This window comes from Urocampus carinirostris, chromosome 3 (genome assembly GCF_059441175.1).
Source record: "Urocampus carinirostris isolate Australia breed hairy pipefish chromosome 3, RoL_Ucar_1.0, whole genome shotgun sequence".
Classification (NCBI taxonomy): Eukaryota; Metazoa; Chordata; class Actinopteri; order Syngnathiformes; family Syngnathidae; genus Urocampus; species Urocampus carinirostris.
Window position 1 is genome coordinate 54,123,834 of NC_142351.1, and position 16,099 is coordinate 54,139,932.

Consider the following 16,099-nt stretch of genomic DNA (forward strand, 5'->3'; position numbering starts at 1 on the left):
TTCGCAAACGTGCCTCCAGCCAGTTGCCGCATGCAACAATATGGGATTGGAGATAATGGATAAGGTGAGGCTTCCCTTGACTTCATGTCACTGGGTAGCATTCATATAAACTTGCAGTAACATTCGGCTTTCATGTTGTGGCAGGGCCCCAAACTATCATCTTGTGGTACGAACATGGCCCTCAGGGCCCGGTCACAAAGCCGTTTGTGTCTGTATCGCGGGTAAAATTTTGCGGTTTTTTTTTTGCTCGTGGTTGCCCGTGATGGAAAATGCGCAAAAGTGGCCAACCCGCTGTTCATCGGTGGTATGCCCGCAAAACAGACGCCGGCGACTGTTCCGCTTCCTCATCGCGTCATTTCCGCTTCATTTTCTCGTGTGGACCACGGGTATAAAAGCTGCCGAGCCGGCGTTATGCCGAGAAATGCATCCTTGCCGAGATTTTCATCCCCTCGCTACTACAACCACTTTTACCTCATTTTATCTAACTTTTATATCACTTTTAGGGAATTTAATGGCGAACATATAACCAAAACCACTTCGTCTTGCATTTGTTGGCAATGTAATACAACTTAAACCATTCCGTCTTTGTGTTTGTTGTGAATGTAATTAAACGATGTTGCACGCCGTATACAAATCACTTTTGAGCAGGTAACATGTTTATTTTGCCTTTTTGTATTCAAATCGCTCGTATTGAAACTGTTCTGCACTCTACCATAAAGCTTATTTCTGCATAATAAGCTTTACGGTAGAGTGTATAACAGTTCTCAAAAGTTATTTATATACGGTGTGCATTACCGTTCGAATACGTTCACAACAAAAACAAAGACGGAATGGTTTAAGTTGTATTACATTCCCAACAAATGCAAGACGAAGTGGATTTGGTTATATGTTCGCCATTACATTCCCTAAAAGTGAGATAAAACGAGGTAAAAGTGATTGTAGTAGCGAGGGGATGCAAATCTCGGCAGGGATGCATTTCTCGGCATAACACCGGGCTGTAGAAATCATAACCGCTCAAGACACAGTCCCGTGAAGATCAAGATTTCAAGCTATGGCACCGAAGAAGCCAATATGTTATTATTGTAATAGTTTTTCATTTTTATTTTATTATCTTGTTATGAAATGAAAAGAAATGTCAAGAAATAAAAATGGATTAAGACGAGGTCACTACGGTGACGGGGATCCATGTTCACCCCTTGACGTCTCGAGCACAACTGACGTGTGCTCGGCAAATCGCGCTGTATAAACGCGGAGAAAGGCGTTTGACTGTCACTCGCGTAACACGCTAATTTCACGTAATAACACCGCGCTACAGGCGCAGAACATGCTATGACCGTGCTCCACCCACGATTATCTGCTGAAATTTTGCGTCCTACCCACGTGTAACCACGCCCTGGCCGCGGCCATAGCACATCGTTCCGAGTCATTTCCGCGTCATTGCCTCGTGTGTACCACGTGTGCCGCCCGCGGTTAACACGTGGTCTAAAGTTTTGAGCAGCGCAAAACTTTTTCGCGCTGCCAACGGCGTGTGAATTTCCGACCGCATGTAAAGCACTGCTGTATTTCGTCTGTATGGCGATCTCAAAGCGTCCAATAGCATCCGCTTCACAGGCAGAAATTTCTGGCCGTGATTCAGCCTCGATACAGACGCAAACGGCTGTGTGACCGGGCCCTCAGATCACGATTATGAGAACCCTGATCCAAAGGATTTTTCTTGATAAAAATCCGCTTAGTCTTTCCTTATGACCTTATTTGTTGTAGCATTGTTTTGTCTGCAAGAGTTTTATGAGATATGATTCACAAAATCGCCTTTTGATCTTCATTTTTCACCTCCCCAGGTTTTTGGACATGGTAAAGCCAACGGGGAACCCACTTGGGCTCTTCTACTCACAGCAAGTATCTGTGAGATTGGAATCATCATCGCTTCTTTGGACGCCGTGGCACCGATACTCTCAATGTAAATTTGACATTAGGCCAAACATGTTTAACATAAATGTTAAGCGGTAGCGTCTTTTCTTTTTCCTTTTCAGGTTCTTCTTGATGTGTTACATGTTTGTTAACCTGGCCTGTGCACTGCAAACCCTACTCAGGACACCAAACTGGAGGCCTCGTTTTAAGTTCTACCACTGGTGAGCTACACTGCAAAAGCTAGGGGAACCAGTATTGCATATAAAATCTGAATATCCTTTCAATTTGTGTAAAAATAAATTTACAAATGTTTCCGTAGTGAAGTGGTTAGCTCATTCGCCTAACATGTGGAAGTTCCCCGGTTTGAGACTGGGTGGAAGCATATGTTGGCCTGTAGATGGATGGGTGCTACCAGGCTGTACTTGCCCAAGACACACCACAGGAAATTGTTGCCCCTAGGACACTAATGGTTAAGGGATACAAACATGTTGAATATGATATAAATATAAATAAAATATATTCCTTAAATTACAGTTGTTAAAGAACCTCTTACCTGTACTATTCATTTTATGTCATTAGAAAATTATTTTTCAGTTAAAAAAACACTGGTAAATTAGAAAGAAGTTTTCTGCTATATTATAGATTATTTTCTAAAATATAATCAATAATAACTATAATGTTCTTTTTAATATTTTTATGAATTATATACAGATGATTTGGCTGTTCAGAAGTTTTTTTCTTATTTTCTTCCCCCAAATAAGTTAATATATAGTACAGGAAATGAAATTTGAAAAAAGAAATTATCTGCCCTATTACAAAAAAACAGTTTGATCCGAAATGTAATGTGATTCTCGTTCCCCAAAGGGCTTTGTCGTTCCTAGGGATGAGTTTGTGTCTAGCGCTGATGTTCATCTGTTCCTGGTATTACGCCATCGTTGCCATGGGGATCGCCACCTGCATCTACAAATATATTGAATTTTGCGGGTAAGTGTGTCTACGTGTATGATGACCATTCATAGGTTTATGGCTTAGTAGACACGAGAGACGACATTGATGAATTATTTTAAATAGAAGAGTACCCAACTCTAAAATAAAACAATTCCTACCTGTTATAAAAGCACAGAATTTTCAATTAGCTGCTCGAGTTCCGTGAATTTCAGCGTGATCGGCAACATTGAGCTTGGAATAGTTGTATATGCAGAATTTTTCCTCTTCGCAGTCCAAAATGTCGTTTCAATATACAAATATATCGTTAAAAATAGGAAGAAGACTGAATTAAAATGTTATAACGGTGGATATTGGTAATTGCGCAATGAACGAAGCTTTACTCATGTTTCAGTGTGGGGGAAAGGAGGCCAGTAAAGAAATTAGGAAGCGTGATTTGAATATTGTTACTATAAAGAAACCGTAGGTGTTTTGTGGGTCGAAATATGTGGTTGTTGATGTGGACGTTTTGCAGTTTTGGTCAGTGATATTCTACTGATCAATCATTGCGCAAATACGATAATACACTACCTCACGTATAATATGCACCCAAACTTTCAGTTCTTTAATAGGTAAAAAGTAAACTGACATCATTGTCCAGTATTTTGCGTCTAAGAAGCCTAAAAAACAAAGACCTTGTGATAGGCTAGGCAAAGAAATGGAAGGAAAATTGAAAGGTTGAGTCACTTTCAGTCTCCATTGTGTGTAGTCTTCCGTGTGCTTTGTGGCACTTATTTTTCTGCTGCGCTACACATTACCCTCTACTCAACTAAACTTAACTCAAATACAACTTTACCATCAAACTTGCACAACATACAACACAGATGAAATTACGTCCTCTTGCCTTGCGTAAAAAACATGCAATCAATAAGGCACAATACAAATAACAAAGAGCAACTGGACGGGGTTTTTTGTCCTTTTTTATATTAAAAAAAGGATGCATATAAAAACATAAAAGTTTGCATTTTGAAATGACAAAGAAATGCTCAAAGTATATCCTGAATCTAACTTGAGAAATCCAAGGTTAAATATTACACACTGTAGCATGAATGTTTTTTAAGGCCGGCACTCTAACCGGACTACCGTGTGACAGAGCCGAGAAAGAGTGGGGTGACGGGATCCGAGGCATCTCTCTGAGTGCTGCTCGATTTGCTCTGATGAGGCTGGAAGAGGGACCACCGCATACCAAGAACTGGAGGTCGGTCACAAGCTAGGTTAAACAACTGCATTTTTTGGCTCAAGGTTCTGGACTCTCTTCTCAGGCCTCAGATTCTGGTCTTGGTCACCATGGACGCGGAGCAGAACGTGGAGCAGCCTCGTCTGGTCTCGTTGACCAATCAGCTCAAAGCCGGGAAAGGCCTCACTATCGTCGGCACGTCCGTCCAAGGGAAGTTTCTTGACAACTATACTGAAGCTCAAAGGGCGGACCAGGTCTGTGTCGGATCGCACATCCTATTAAGTCTGCTTACAATCCTGGTACGACTTCTTAAAAACTGCCTTTGACTCTTTTGCTGCCCACAAAGTCTTTACGGAGGCTGATGGACACAGAGAAGGTGAAGGGTTTCTCTCAGGTGGTCATTTCCTCCAATCTTAGAGATGGGACCTCCCACCTGATTCAGGTGGGAGGACTGGGAGGTTTGAAGCACAACACGGTCATGATCAGCTGGCCACGGAACTGGAAACAGCCTGAGTTTCAGCAACAATTCAGAAATTTTATAGGTACGTGTTGATTCGTTTAAACTTGGGATGTGTTGTTTGAGGTGTCTTAAAAATTTGAATGGAGAATATTTTATGTATTAAGTATGTGTTAACAATGCCCAAATGAATTCAAAGAGGGCTTGTATTTTTTTCCAGTGCGCCTATCTGCTCTGATCTTACTTTTAGCAAAGCTACTCGGAACACATTAGGTAGAAGGAATAGGGTGCCGGGGTTGGCGTGGAGAGTAACTCCATGCTTGACCCCGAGTTTTTTTGTTTCTATTTATTAATGTGGGATGAAATTGGTGATAGTAAGAAAAGGCCTTTTTTCAAATACAGTCCAAACATTGAGAAAGATGTGGAAAATTAATTTTGTTCGAGCATGTACTTGCACACGCACCATCAGGAGCTTGACAGAGGCTGCAATAATGACACAAGAGGATGCTAGAACTTCACAATGAACTCAACTTTGCCTTGCATTTTTTCACATTAACGTAACACAGACAGGAAAGGTTAACATCTTACCATAACAATATTCAAATGCAGAGGTGGTCAGAGAGACCACAGTGGCCAGTTTGGCATTGCTGGTTCCCAAAAACATCTCCAGCTACCCTTCCAACGGAGAGCGCTTCACTGAAGGTCACATCGACGTTTGGTGGATTGTCCATGACGGTGGCATGCTAATGCTTCTGCCCTTTCTGCTGCGGCAGCATAAGGTGGCGAGACCGAAAAGCGTCTTTGCGGTTGGATATGTCCTAATACTGATCCGGCGTTCCTATTTTGCAACAGGTTTGGAGGAAGTGCAAAATGCGAATTTTCACTGTGGCGCAGATGGACGACAACAGTATTCAGATGAAAAAGGACGTCATCACTTTTCTCTATCACCTGCGTATTGATGCTCAGGTGGAAGTGGTGGAGATGGTGGGTTTCAAATATAAGCTCAATATTACACCCCACATAAAGGGATTTCTTACTCCATAGGCAGGATGTTTTGCTCATTTTTATTTTCAGCAACTTGATCTTCTTTCTAGTATATAAAGAAATGTTATACTTGTAATTCCTTGTTTCAATAAGTCGCGTTTTAATAAGGACCTTTGATAGTCAAAAATCAGCCAAGTAACAACCTTAGTTTAATTCTTAAATACTTTATTACAGTGGTTTCCAACTGCTCTGACTTCATGACCCACCATCACACTCAGATTACAAGCAGTGACCCAAATTTGGAAAAAAAATCATCTTCTCAAATGTATTGAAAGGATTTTAACGTTTAAGACAGATAGATAGTAGAATATTATCAGAGTCCTAAAAATACAAAACTAAATGAACCGCAAAACCAAAACAACTTCAAGTAATATTCCATTTTGTGGCAAATTAAGCTGCCCTTTTAATTTATTTTGATGTGATAATGTCAGAACCAGAACAGGAGGAGGACCCGAATGGGTAGCGTTTACTCACAAGTTTATTGAGGTATAGAGGAAAACAAATGCCAGCGTTCCGGTGCTCGCTGGACGAGGGAAGCAAGCCGCTCACGGGATCGGAGCGTGATCGGAATGCGGAAGTGGATCTCCCGGAGCGGGAGAACAGAGCGTGGTCGGTGGTCAAAAACAGATTGTTAGCCGGAGCGGGTCAATCAAAGCGTGATCGGTGGTCAAAAAAGGGTCGTTAAACGGAGCGGGAGATCAGAGTGTGGTCGGTGGTCAAAAACAGGTCGTAGCTGGAGCCAAACGGGGAATCGGGAACAAACGAGTGGTATACGGGTGAAAACGGGACAGACGGGAGCCAGAGTCAAAAGTGCTTGCCTTGCGTATGCAAAGGTTCGCTGACGGACTGACAGGGAGAGACTGGCGTACTGGGTATAAATAGGAGGGGAATTAATCAAGCAACAAGCAATAGCTGGCGCCAAACGAGCGGGCGCAGGTGAGTACAATGAGTAATCATGACAGTTAAGTTTAAATCGCTTGACTTTGATAGCTTTGTCTTAAATGTAATAAAGTCCATATGTCATATATTCTCTGCTGCATCTGTGTCTGGCCATGCTCAACATGTGTCAAAAAAACTTTAAGAATGATTGCCATTTAAGGAATTTAGATGATCCTTAATGGAATTTGTAAGAGTGTGTGATAGGCGTAAGTTATGTGTGAAAGTTGGGAAGAGTAAGGTGATGAGGTCTTCACCTGATGGAGTGGACATGGCATTAGAAATCAGGTTGCATGGACAGGGGCTGGAAGAAGTTAAAACCTTTGCTGTGCTCTGAGGAGAGTGATGAGTAACAAGAGTATGAGTATGGAAGGACTGTATGAGAGTGTGATTGTGCCGACTGTGTTGTATGGTGCAGAGACTTGGAGCGCGAATGCAGATTTGAGAAGGAAAATAAATGTTTTGGAGATGTAGTGTTTGAGTATGTTAGGAGTGAAAAAATTGGATAGATTGAGAAATGAGATTGTGAGAGACAACTGGAACTGAGCAGGCGTGTGGATGAGACCAGGGTATATAGATAGATGATCTTCAGTTGTTTTTTTTATTTTTTTTTAGCATTATTTTGCCAAGGCAACGATCCGCATCTCCTGAAAATGGGTTCAGGACCCACTTTTGTGTCCCAACCCACTAGTTGCTCTATTATACTTTGAAACCAAAGAACAAACCCTGTTTAAGGGCTCAAGCATTTGTTTAACAAACACTTTTTTTTTTTTTACAAATAACTTTTGTACTGTCAAGCTATATTCAAAAAATAATCTTGCTGCACTACTGATTCTGAAAAGAAAAGGAAATTATTTTAGAAAACCACTTATTTACATTAGATGTTGACTTTTTTCGCTATCATGTGGATGTTATGGGAAATTACAAATGTGGCGTAAAAATATTAATGTGTCTTCTTTTTTAGCATGAATTACCTGTCACGGACATCAGCCTTTTCTGTTCCCTCGCAGAAAACATTTAATAACGTTGTGAGATCGCAAACAAATGATCAACACAACTTAAATGTCTTACGGTACAACTTGGTATGGGCAAAATGATTGACTAACGCTAGAAAGATTTTTTTAAATGAGGTAAATAATCTACTATGTAATGAGTAAGCTATTTACTAAAAACTAGAAAAACTTTGTTAAAATGAGTTTTCTGCCAAATGGGTTAGAATGATTTTTTTTATAATGTGTGTGGATCAGTTTATCTAAATCCTATGTTTAATTGGTTTTACCCTTTAATTTCAAATTGTATTTTAAAATACCATAAAATACTCTTACAAGATGCTTTCCTTATGCTTGAGCTTTGCCTTCCAATCCCAGCATGACAGCGACATCTCGGCCTACACCTACGAAAAGACGCTGGTCATGGAACAGCGCTCGCAGATCATCAAGCAGATGCATCTGACAAAGAATGAAAAGGAGCGAGAGGTAAGTCACAAAAAGCTGTTCTGTCATCCAAAAATGGAACTGAACTCGTGCATCCATGATTCGTTATCCCTAATCACCTTTTGATGCAACTTGAGACTGGAAGACGGCACTTTTAACGGCAGGCTTGATGTTCTGACCCGCCTCAAATGAAATGTACGGTTGCGGCTGCCATTTTCCCCAGTGGACTGATGCTGCTAGCCGGGGCTGGTAGCATCAGTCGACTGGGAGCGCATTTTTGTTGGACCTGTTGACTCTTCTTTGAAAATCTTTTCACCAAAATGTGAACTGCACTTGTGCAGTTATGATCCATTATCTCCATTACCTATTGCTGCAAACAGTGACAGGCAGGAGGCACCTTTGTCAGGAGGTGTGACGTTGTGGCCGCGATCCATCATCCCCGGCTGACTACTTCCTAGAACAGCAACCGGCAGCACTTTTTTGGGGAGGCGGTGGGGTTTGGCCTCTGAAACGTGGCTTTTGACCCGCCCAACATTAACTGCACTGTTTTTCGCTACGATCCATTATCCCCATTCCACTATTGCTGAGAGCAGGGGCAGAAATAGCAAATTTGTTTCTTTTGTGGTAGCCTTTTTTTTCCTTTCTTTCAACCATAAATAAACAGCACCTCCGCGATACATTATCACTAGTCAACGATTCCTGCCAACAGGGGCTTGCAGAGCTCATATTGAAAATGGGGTTGGGGCTACTACGCAGATTTTCGCATGTTGCGGGGGGTTCAAATCCCTCTTAATCGCGATAAACGAGGGATTACAGTATTTTGTTGCCAAACAGCAACTCTTCAGATCATTATTTTGAATTGTCTGGCAGCAAGGAAAATATGGCATTCCTGCCAGATTAATAATGGGTGCTTATCCATGCATACAGATTCAGAGCATAACAGACTCGTCTCGAAGTTCCATACGGCGGAAGAAATCTTTCAACTCACGTTCACAGCGCAGCATTGACGAAGGAGTCCGGGTGGATGAACATCCGGAAGAGGAGGTAAAGATTGTTGTCACTCTTAAGTTCCAATTATTTATAGTTTCTTTTTGTATTAAAGTTGAACGTAAAAATATTTCAGCTGACGTTGATCTACACCAAGGCCACAATGTGTCCCATTTTGGGCTCTAGACGCTTTTGATTAATTGAAATGAAGCAAAAAATATTGAAAATATACCTAACACAAATGGATTGGAAATATTATCGAGATCATTGAATTTTTTAAATGACACCAAACAGTATTTTTCAAGTTACTGTAAATGGCAGAGAGAAATAATTTCTATGTAAGGGTAAGAGAGGACCTTTTTGGTCGAATTGATTCTAATCATAAATCCTATTATTTTAATTCTTTACCGCGTAGGTGTTATAAATGCATTCATTTAGTTACTGACACAGCAGATTCATTTATGATTCATAAATTATAAGTCAAAACCTCAAGAGGAAATTGTGTGTTCAGACCTCAAAAACACCAGGTAATGTAAGAAACACCTAATTATTTTGATTGTCACAGTAGTATGTCACTGGCTGCTCTTTCAGGTATCGTTTAATATATTTTTGCAGACACATAAATACATTTGTTGACACATTTCAATCTGAAATTTTTGCGGTGACCTTGACTCAACAAAAAGCAATTATTAGCCTTAGAAAGTACGGTCTCATTCTGTGGCCAATTGAAAACAGGTTCAGCTGATCCACAACAAGAACGTCTCAACACCCGCCAGCCCCACTAGCCTCAATGCCCCTGCCGGGGGCACCTGGACAGACAACAAGGAGCTCATCAAAGGAAAGAACCTAGAGGCGGGAAAAGACCCCTTCAGCATGAAACCGTAAGTAGTCTTTGTAATTGGTAGATCAAAAAGACAATAAAGGCAGTGTTGTTGAATTCATAGTCTGTATAAAAGACATTCTTCCCCATTTGGTTGAAAAATTTGCTCGTTCTAGTTATATTTATTCATGTTTTTTCACGCATCTGTTACCCCCAGTTACATCTGCAGAGCGCACTTTATCCTGATTTTAGGTATATTGTTTCAAATTTTAAGGTATGGTATTTTGTTTTTCCCTGGCACAAAAAAAAGAAAAGAAAAAAGTATCCTGAAAACAAGCATAAAATACTGTATCATTTTTATCTGATTTAAAAAACTATTTTAGAAATCAGAATTAAAAAGAACATAACAATCTAATGGAAAATTTCGCTGATTTTGAGGTTATTTGATAAGAAAATGACAATAAACATAAGGATAAGGGTATGCGAGTGGGGAGATTGTATTTATTGCAAAGTATATCCATTATAAATGCAGTAAAAAAATAGGTACACATTGTAAAAGCACCTTGGGCTTCTTATGTACCGAATGTCTTTTTTGTAATTCAAAAATGTTCTCCCTCGTGACATGCTGCTGAAGGGAATGGGAGAACTTGTAAGTAAGAATGCGTCTCGCCGCGGACCGACAGTTTTATGCAAACAGCCCGATATCATGTCGTCATTTTTATTTTCTTTGTAAGGAACCAGACCGACGTGAGGCGCATGCACACAGCTTTGCGGCTCAACGAAGTCATCGCCAAGAAGTCCAAGGAGGCCAAATTGGTCCTGCTCAACATGCCCGGACCTCCCAAAAATCGCACTGGAGAAGAAAACTGTATCCTTGACACGTGAAGATCTATACAGGGAACGCTGGCTTTAACGTGGCTAAATTTTCACGGCCTCGAGACTTAACTGATTTGCATTGTTTTCCACATTCTGATTGATTATACAGTTTCCCCGCTTCGTCTCTAGCTTTGTGTGAAAACGTAGCATTTTAATATATACATTAGACTCCCAAGATACAGCATTAATGTGCTCTCAAATAAGGACTGAAAAGTGAAATATATTGTGGGTGATAGAAACCTATGGTAATTAGCTCCGAACTCCCAGTACCCAAGATAAAAACATTAAAATAAAAAAAAGCTCATCTCTAAAAGGCAGAATGATAATTTACACCAAAAAAAAACAACGGCCACCAGATAATAAAGGTGCTGATTCGAGAAAGATCGGGGAGCTTTTCTTGCTACAGGGAACTATGGAAACCAGTACTATCTGTATCATGTGGGGCGGAAAATCCCTACCCAAAAAGGGCCTGGAGAAGAATGCGCGCCACCAGGCTCTACTTGCCCAAGACACACCACAGAAAATGGTGCCCGGGCGCTTAAAGGATCCGTAAACCATGATATAGTAATTACTACTTACGTGTAATATATTTGCATATGAATACATAATGTCTGAAATAATAAGTCATGTTTATTTGTACATATAAAGGAAAAAAATGGCATTTTATTTACCTTTGGTGCCAAGTGACTTGAGCTGGTACAGTGGAGTTGGGAAGTGGATGCAGACAAGGGGAAGGACATGGCGATTTAATTGATTGATTAAATGATTGATTCATCGATTGAACGAACGAATGAATCATTCATTCATTCATTCATTCATTCATTCATTCATCTATTTATTCATTTATTGACATTTAAAAATGTTTGCCTCTGTTTATCTAAATACAATGTTACAATGATGTAAAAACCAACAACTTTATGTAAGAGTTGAGTAAAACAGAAAGAAAAAAGGGCTGACAGGAAGAATCTAAGGCTTAACTTAAATTTCAAAATGAAACTATTTTCAAATTCACTTGCCCTTACATTAGAAGATTTCCTCTCTTTAATTGTTGTTTTATTTTTAATCATAATCCTGCAAATTAGCAAGGATAACAATTCGTGCACATTATTTTGATGTATTGATAATAGTGAGCTTTATTTTCATGGTTATTATGTTTTTGCTTCTCTCTTTATCATCCCCATAAGTTTTGGGACCCATCGTTTATAAATACCATACAAAAAATACAGAATTGAATCCTTAAGTCTTTACGAAGCACACAAGATTTGAAACTAGATTTGTATGACATTGACCTATAGCAGACAGGCATCTATCTTAAAGACATACCTCTTGTTGTAGTGGGAGTGGTTTTACCCACAATTGGAAGTTTTCAGTTCACCATGATATGAGAAATTATTTTTGACCGTAGTTTTTTGTTAATGTTTATACAGTACTTATTTCTTAAACAAACACTTGAGCCGATAAAAATTTTCAATGTGTAATAGAAAATTTAGTAGTATGATAACTGAAGCGAAAATAAAGGGTTCTAATTCACAGATTTTGCTTTTCACAGTTTATTTTTGGAACGTAACAATCGTACACACAAATTGAGAAATAAATTAAGCATTCCTTTACTGAGATTCCCCTGCAGATATGGAATTCCTGGAGGTTCTCACAGAGGGTCTTAACCGGGTTCTCCTGGTCAGAGGCGGGGGACGCGAGGTCATCACCATCTACTCCTGAACATCCTGAATTTTATTTCCCTGCTCCTCAAATTCTGACGCAGATAAAACCTCGATCAAGGATAAACCTTGATCAAGCGCGTTCACTTGTGTTTCTATTCCATTTTTTGTCTTTTCTCATAATCTCACGCAGTTTTGCTGTTTGAATATTTATTTATAGTTCAATGTTTGTTTATTTGATCGTTGTTAATGGTTGTAGGGACGCACAAAGTCATCACAAAGGTCATATGATTTCATAGTCTATCAGAAACCTGTGGCAAACATGATAAATTGATAAGATAAATTCGAAAGTCTGGTTATAAATCAACAGTCAGTAACATCGATATCAGTGTGTATCAGTGTTCTACGTTAATTATTTCACTTTTGAAATGGTTTCTTCGACCTGCTGTAAAAACCTGCAAATGAATGTTAGTCAGTTAGTTACAGTAAAGAGTGTGCACAAGAGTACAATGTTGAAATAAATTTGTACTTTTCTGACTTTTAAATACAAATTAAAGAGTGTGTGTCTCTGTGTGTGTCCATCGATTTTGTTGTTGTTTTATTAACAGCAAGGACTTCCAAAGTCTTTCTACAAATTGAAAAGTGTAAGGGTACTATAGCCCAAGGGTCTCCGCCGTGGTTTCCACAGACACCAGGTTGCCCCCTTAGAGTTTTTGAGTAGCCCCTGAACTTGTTCTGGAAACAGCCTACCAATGATGGCCCGTAGCGATTCTCTAGGGAAATTTGATTTCTAATTGGCATGAGAAAACATTGACGTGATCGGTGTCTTTGAAAGCTATGTTTTAGTGGTTAACTGTCATGAACCAGAACAGACTCACGGATCCAATAGCGTTAGTTTCAGAGTTTTTATTAGAAAGGATCGTTGGAGCAGGCTTGGGACGTTGACGCTTGTTGGTCGAAAGCCTCTTCGGGCGGAACGGCATCTCCGTGACGGAAGACGTAAGGTGCAGCGTAGCGGGTATGTCGATGGCCGGCGCGGGAGAGTAGGTCGCAAAACTTGTAACGGAAATAGGTCAAACAACGAGAGGTAGGCATGAATCAGGCAAGAGAAGTCGTGGGTACCTTGTAATCTGGAGTCACACTCAGAGATACGAGGAGTACACTCGAACGTCCATCTCTGGACGCTGACAGCTTTAGTGGGGAACACCATCCAATGAGGAAGCGCGCTCCAAACGATTACCCCTAGGTGGCTCCACTTAGGCAATCACGACAGTTAACTGTGCTTTCTTTTAATTTCAATTTGAATAATTACAACCTGCTATTTTTTACGTGTTGGGGAGGAGATGGTCCCATGTGGTGTAAGCAGGAACTGGAGGCTGCAGTAATGGAACGCTGAAGGGCAAACCATGGGCAGCCGAGGGGCTTTCTCCTCGCCGCCAGGATAAGAATCCAGGTGGGGCCCAGGATCCTACTCCTTGCTGTCAAGTCAAGAAACCAGACACGGCTGAGGGTCCTTCTCATCGTCCCCATTATAGGAAGACAGGCGTTGCTGAGAAACCTTCTCGCCACCAGGACAGAAAAGCCGGTGCAGCTGAGCGACTTTCTCCTTGCCGCAGAGACAGCAAACCAGGCGGGGCCGAGGGCCTTTCTCCTTGAATCCGAGAAAGGAACCAGGCGCAGATGAGAAGTTCTCTGCTCATAGTCAAGACAGGATACCAAAAGCCGCCGGCGCCAGTATAGGGATGCAGAGGCCTACTCCTGGGTTTAGGGGTGGTCTGGTCAATCTAATAATAACAATTCCATTGTAACGATATAGTAATAACATAAGTTGCTGTATTAAGAATGTGATTCAAAATTTGTTGCTCCAACAAGTGACAAAAAATTGCCTTCAGACTCAAAAAGGCTGGCAATCCTTTTATTGCTGGTTTTCGAAATGTGTCGGCTGCATTTTTTCTTGTTTTGTTTCTTTTGGTTAATCTAACAGCTTTTCAATTTTGTAGAACATAAGGCAACCCAAACCCTCACTAGTCTAGACAATGCATTTTAGTTCATTCTTAGTTGTCGAATATGAGTTAAAAACAATAAAGATTTGTTTTTATCCATTTTGGACAGGCAGTTTGTTTCCTGCAGTCCACTAAAAAAAGACATCTCATATATTGTTACAGCATCTAGTAACAAACTGGCTGCCCCTAGAGAAAGATAAACTGGTGAAATGGCCGCTTCATTCATGTCCGACAAACTAGAGGTAAGATCGCCGCTATTGGGAAATGTGAAGCACATTGTAAAGCGCTTTGGGAATTCTTCATTGACTTGAAAAGCGCTATATAAATGCAGATCATTTCATTTCATTGTAAGAGCTGCGCCAGAGTGCAGCACCTAAGTGCGGCTTCAGGTATACTTCGGGCTCGGTCTCTCAAATCAGGTAAGCACTTAAGCGGGTGCAGCGCCGAAGCGTGTTACCAAAGTAAAAGTACTTCAGAATAATATCACTCAAGTAGAAGTAAAAAGTAGTCATCCAAATAACTACTTGAGTGAAAGTCAGTGCATTCTGTGCAGATCCTCCACAAAAGAAAAAAAAGAGAAGCCCGCCCGGCCCAACTTAATGATTGACATTTTATGCCTGAACCCAATTCGCCCAAGATCTTACCTCCACCACAAATACAATAATAAACACAATACTGTGTCTGGACAACATAGTTAGAGCATATTTTTGGGAAGAAAAAGTATATGGGTTGACTTTCTCCTTACGATAATGAGGTGGCCTTTGCCCCCTTCTATTCATCAGATTAGATGTTGTACTTTTTTTTTAAGTCTAGTGCGTTATATCTAATTTTTCATCAAATGTTTCAGGCCACCGAAGATTGCACGGCAGGCCACAAATGGTCCCCACACTGTAGTTTAGGTACCACTGATTTAAAGTGTTCCCACTTTTTTCACGATTAATACAGTCAAGACAACAATATCAAAGCAAAAGATACTCTAACTGTAATCCTTCGCTTCTTCCCACTTCGTAATCTGCGACCTCAGCGCATTGCGGTTTGAAAACTATTCAGCGATCCATTATCCCCGATCCAATATGGCTGGAAGCGGGGCCAGAAAAGCTCATTATTGTTGGACATGGCAGTTATTTCTTTCCGTTGTGTCCACCAGAGAGTGAACTGCACTAATGCAGCCACAATCCATTATCCCTAATCATATATTTCTGTGATCGTGGATCAGAGGAGCGCACTTTTGTTGGGCCTTCCGGAATTTTATGGGGCCGTTACTATATTTCGACTTAGAAGAACTGCATTCTTGCGGTCGTTATCCATTATCCCTAATTCCCGGGAACAGCAGTTGGCACTTTTGTTGGACGAGTGTGGTTTGGGCCACCTAAAATTAAATGTGAGGCTGTGACAAGTCAAGTCAAAGGTTGCTAAGAGCAGGGTCCAGCAGATTTATTTTTGATGTGAATGGAGAATTTTATAAGAGTACCTGGGATGGGTGAGTATTCGAGTTGAGCGAAAATGGTATTGAACATCTTAAACCACAGGTGTCAAAACAGACCAGATCAGGCCCGCTAAGGGATTGAATCCGGCCCGCGAGACATCACTCAGAGAAGCGCAAGAGAAGCAGCAGGTTGAAATATGTCAACTTGATCTAGCCAAAGCCAGATGCCTCACACAAAGACACTGTACTTGTATTTATTCTCTCTCTCTCTCTCTCTCTCTCTCTCTCTCTCTCTCTCTCTCTCTCTCTCTCTGTCTCTCTCTCTATCTATCTTTCTTTTCCACCCCTTTTCTCCCACTCTGTCTCTCTCTCTTTCACTATCTGTGTCTC

The 16,099-nt window shown here is 40.7% G+C and overlaps 1 protein-coding gene across 1 annotated transcript in view; it reads left to right on the forward strand.

Annotated features, from left to right (window-relative positions):
* slc12a5b (solute carrier family 12 member 5b) overlaps window positions 1–12,853 on the forward strand; it is a 45,637-nt gene extending 32,784 nt beyond the window's left edge. The window contains exons 13-26 of the mRNA XM_088332495.1: window positions 1,839–1,957; window positions 2,031–2,129; window positions 2,773–2,892; window positions 3,986–4,090; window positions 4,155–4,323; window positions 4,416–4,611; window positions 5,136–5,305; window positions 5,379–5,510; window positions 7,874–7,981; window positions 8,867–8,983; window positions 9,662–9,807; window positions 10,381–10,395; window positions 10,481–10,614; window positions 12,250–12,853. Of these exons, the coding sequence (XP_088188621.1) occupies window positions 1,839–1,957; window positions 2,031–2,129; window positions 2,773–2,892; window positions 3,986–4,090; window positions 4,155–4,323; window positions 4,416–4,611; window positions 5,136–5,305; window positions 5,379–5,510; window positions 7,874–7,981; window positions 8,867–8,983; window positions 9,662–9,807; window positions 10,381–10,395; window positions 10,481–10,614; window positions 12,250–12,341 (1,722 nt within the window). The 3' untranslated portion in view covers window positions 12,342–12,853. The remainder of the gene's footprint in view (window positions 1–1,838; window positions 1,958–2,030; window positions 2,130–2,772; window positions 2,893–3,985; window positions 4,091–4,154; window positions 4,324–4,415; window positions 4,612–5,135; window positions 5,306–5,378; window positions 5,511–7,873; window positions 7,982–8,866; window positions 8,984–9,661; window positions 9,808–10,380; window positions 10,396–10,480; window positions 10,615–12,249) is intronic.
* The last annotated feature ends 3,246 nt before the right edge of the window (window positions 12,854–16,099 follow it).